At 34.3% G+C, this 3657-nt stretch overlaps 1 protein-coding gene across 1 annotated transcript in view; it reads right to left on the reverse strand.

Annotated features, from left to right (window-relative positions):
• Positions 1-599: 599 nt before the first annotated feature.
• LOC144960740 (atrial natriuretic peptide receptor 1-like) overlaps positions 600-3657 on the reverse strand; it is a 10502-nt gene continuing 7444 nt past the window's right edge. The window contains exons 3-5 of the mRNA XM_078894033.1: positions 2825-3047; positions 1026-1151; positions 600-646 (exon numbers count right to left, since the gene is read on the reverse strand). Coding sequence (XP_078750159.1) covers positions 600-646; positions 1026-1151; positions 2825-3047 — 396 coding nt within the window. The remainder of the gene's footprint in view (positions 647-1025; positions 1152-2824; positions 3048-3657) is intronic.

A 3657-nucleotide genomic window follows, 5' to 3' on the forward strand; every position in this document is an offset into this window, starting at 1 on the left:
GGATGGGGGGAAAAGGGGGTCACTTCCAAAGACAGCCCTGTACTGGACATGAGATGGGAAGAATAAGATAATGGGGGGGGGAGTGGACCAAAGGAAACTGGTTTAAGGAAAAGATGGAAAGAGATAAAGGAAAGCAGGGCCTTTCCCGGGGAAAACAGCCACTCAAAAGCAAGCCGACCCAAACAAACATAATAAAAAATAAAGAAAAAAGGAGTGTCTGGTGGATGCCATATGTGCCTCAAGGCCCAGAGGTAGTCTGATGGATTGCCCTAGTTTCTCAAGGCCCGAAGGATGTTGGTGGATGCCCTATGGGACCTCAAGGCCCGAGAGGGTGTCTGGTGGGTGCCTTATGTCCTCAAGGCACCAGAGGGTATGATGGATGCCTATGTGCCAAAAGGGCCCCAAAATATGTTGGGGATCCCCTATATGCCAAAGGCCCAAGATTATGGGTTTTGGGGGGCCTATGTACCTCAAGGCCCCAAGATTATGTCTGGTGGATGCCCTATGTACCTCAAGGCCCCAAAAGGATGTATCACGGATGCCTTGTATTCCTCAAGGTCCCAAGAAGATTAAGTAAGTCAGACTTGTTCTCAGTTGGTTTAAATTAGTCCAACAAATTGCTTGGGAGTGGTCATGTATTTTATATCTGGATGTGATTTTAAAACAAACAAACAAAAACACATACACAAAGAAAAAAAAACGGAGCTTTTATATAGGATTACACAACCGTGCTCAAAAAGCCTTTACAAATGGTTTGATCAGGCCCGCAACAGACAAATGAAAAACGGACATGAGCCTGTTAGGCGAAATTACAACAAAAAAAAAAAATTGCAGAAGAACAATGCTGTTTTAAAAAAGGCAAAACAAGTAGGTACCGTTTTACACCGGAGTACGGTGGGTGAGAATTAAATATGATTAAAGATCATTTTTTCCAAAGACTCAACTGCGATGCGCCGAGCACAGCAGATTTTGAAGGTCAGTCCTGACCTTGACAGGAAGGTCAAATATGACGAGGTGGTACTTACCTGCCCAGTCGTTTCCCACTTCCGACTCGATGTCCTTGAGAACTTTCGGGATGGAACGGAACCCTTTGTGGTCGCATGTGACGTTGGAGCGCCGACGTATCAGGCCATTGGCGATGCTGTCTGCCGCTGGAAGTGGAAATGTAATGATAATAATGATAATAATAATAATAATATAATAATAATAATAAATAATAATAATAATAATAATAATAATAATAATAAATAATAATAATATAATAATAATAAAATAATAATAATGACAATAATAATAAATAATAATAATAATAATAATAATAATAATAATAATAATAATAATAAAAATAATAATAAATAATAATAATAATAATAATAATAATAATAATAATAATAATAATAATAATAATAATATAATAATAATAATAATAATAATAATAATAATAACAATGATAATAATAATAATAATAATAATGACAATAATAATAATAATAATAATAATAATAATATAATAATAATAATAATAATAATAATAATAATAATAATAATAATAATAATAATAATGATGATGATGATGATGATTATAATAATAATTAATAATAATAATAATAATAATAATAATAATAATAATAATAATAATAATAATAATATAATAATAATAATAATAATAATGATAATAATAATAATAATAATAATAATATAATAATAATAATAATAATAATAATAATAATAATAATAATAATAATAATAATAATAATAATAATAATAATAATATAAACACGGATGGCAAATAACAATAACAAAGACCCGTGTGACGTCACTTCGAACTATTTTTAGCCTGACACTAGAATCGTTATAACACACACACCCTCCCTTCATTACACACCAGCTCATTTCTTGATATTAAAAGAATAAAGTAATACAGAACCCGCTCCCAATCAAAGGGAAACAACTGTATCAATTAACGGTGTTATAAAGTATTTTTGCAGTTATCTACCTTGAAATAAAACAAAAAAACCCAAAAAAACTCGAGGGATCATTTTTGATTGTTTGTTTGTTTTTTATTGTACATTTTAAAAATCGAATCACTTGTCTTCTGCTCAAAAGGCATTAAAACACAATACTATCAATGCTGTGCGTTCGGGTAAAATAGTCATCACGTTCGCCATCCGGATATACCTACCAAAAAAAAAAAAAAAAAAAAAAAAAAAAAGGAAAGAAAAAATTCTATTATTCCCCCCATAGGGGAAATGTGTCTCTAGGGTCTATTCCAATGGAAGTCTGGAATAAACAGGCGTTGGCCGCAGTGCAACGCGCAAATTGAGCTAGACTAGCTCAAGGCCACACAATGCAGCGATATCGCTACCTTTCGGATACAACATTATTGATGTACTTACCGATATGACAATATCGATGTCCTTACCGATATAACAATATCGACGAACGTACCAATATTCATCAATATCCTTATCAATATAACAATATTGATGTTCTTACGATATGGCAATCGATGTACTTACCGATACAACATTATCGATGTACTTACCGATATGACAATATCGATGTACTTACCGATATGACAATATCGATGTCTTTACCGATATGACAATATCGATGTCCTTACCGATATACCAATATCGACGAAGGTACCAATATGACAATTCTATCCTTACCGATATGACAATATCGATGTACTTACCGATATGACGACATCAACGAACGTACCAATATGACAATTACATCCTTACCGATATGACAATATCGATGTCTTTACCGATATGACAATATCGATGTACTTACCGATATGACAATATCGATGTACTTACCGATATGACAATATCGATTCATGACATGATTATGGCCATCAGGCTGATACAGAAGCTTCAGCTTCTTCCAGCTGAAATGATGCATGACGTTGAGGATGAAATCCAAGAGAGAGTTGAAGTTGGTGCCCAGACGAGTCAGAAAAGGGAACATCCGGGGCTTGTTGTACCCAAAGTCAGCGGATAGCGCTCCCGGGGTGATCATTGGCATGCGCCAGTATCGAATCTGGGGGTGAAGTCAAATCGATATATGTGACCATTCGCCTCAAAACGGTATTAAGTCGAGTTGGTTAAGATGTTGAAAAGTGAATTTATAGCCAGAAATATCAGACTTGTGTTGAGTTTGTATGTTTTATTGAGGAGAATGGATAACATATTTTAGGGTGCTAATGCCAAAAATTTATATTTTTGACCAGTTTTAACATTAAATTTGGTTTTTAAGCATCTGGTTCGTTTCGACATAATACCGTTTTGATACGATAGGTCACATATATATGGACCCACAATTTCCAAAAAAAAAAAAAAAAAGAAAAAAGAAAAAGTTGCCATTCAGAGCCGTTCGGCCTATGGAGCCGGATTTTATCCCGGTTTCTATTAGCGTGAGAGTGGTAATATAAATTGCTTGCTATCCTTTGGATAGGACGCTTGTTGAACGAAAATTCAGCGGATAACGCTCATGGGGTGATAATAAGTATTCTCCGGTATCGAATTTGGGAGTGAAATAAAATAACGATATATTATAACAATTAAGAGAGAAGAATGGCTGAACAGTTGGGCAATGGGCAACAAGACGGAGGTCATTTAAATCTATCGATATTTGAAGGACGAGTTTGCTG

Source organism: Berghia stephanieae, chromosome 15, assembly GCF_034508935.2.
Source record: "Berghia stephanieae isolate SIO BIC M18660-M18661 chromosome 15, UCSD_Bste_1.3, whole genome shotgun sequence".
Taxonomy (NCBI): Eukaryota; Metazoa; Mollusca; class Gastropoda; order Nudibranchia; family Aeolidiidae; genus Berghia; species Berghia stephanieae.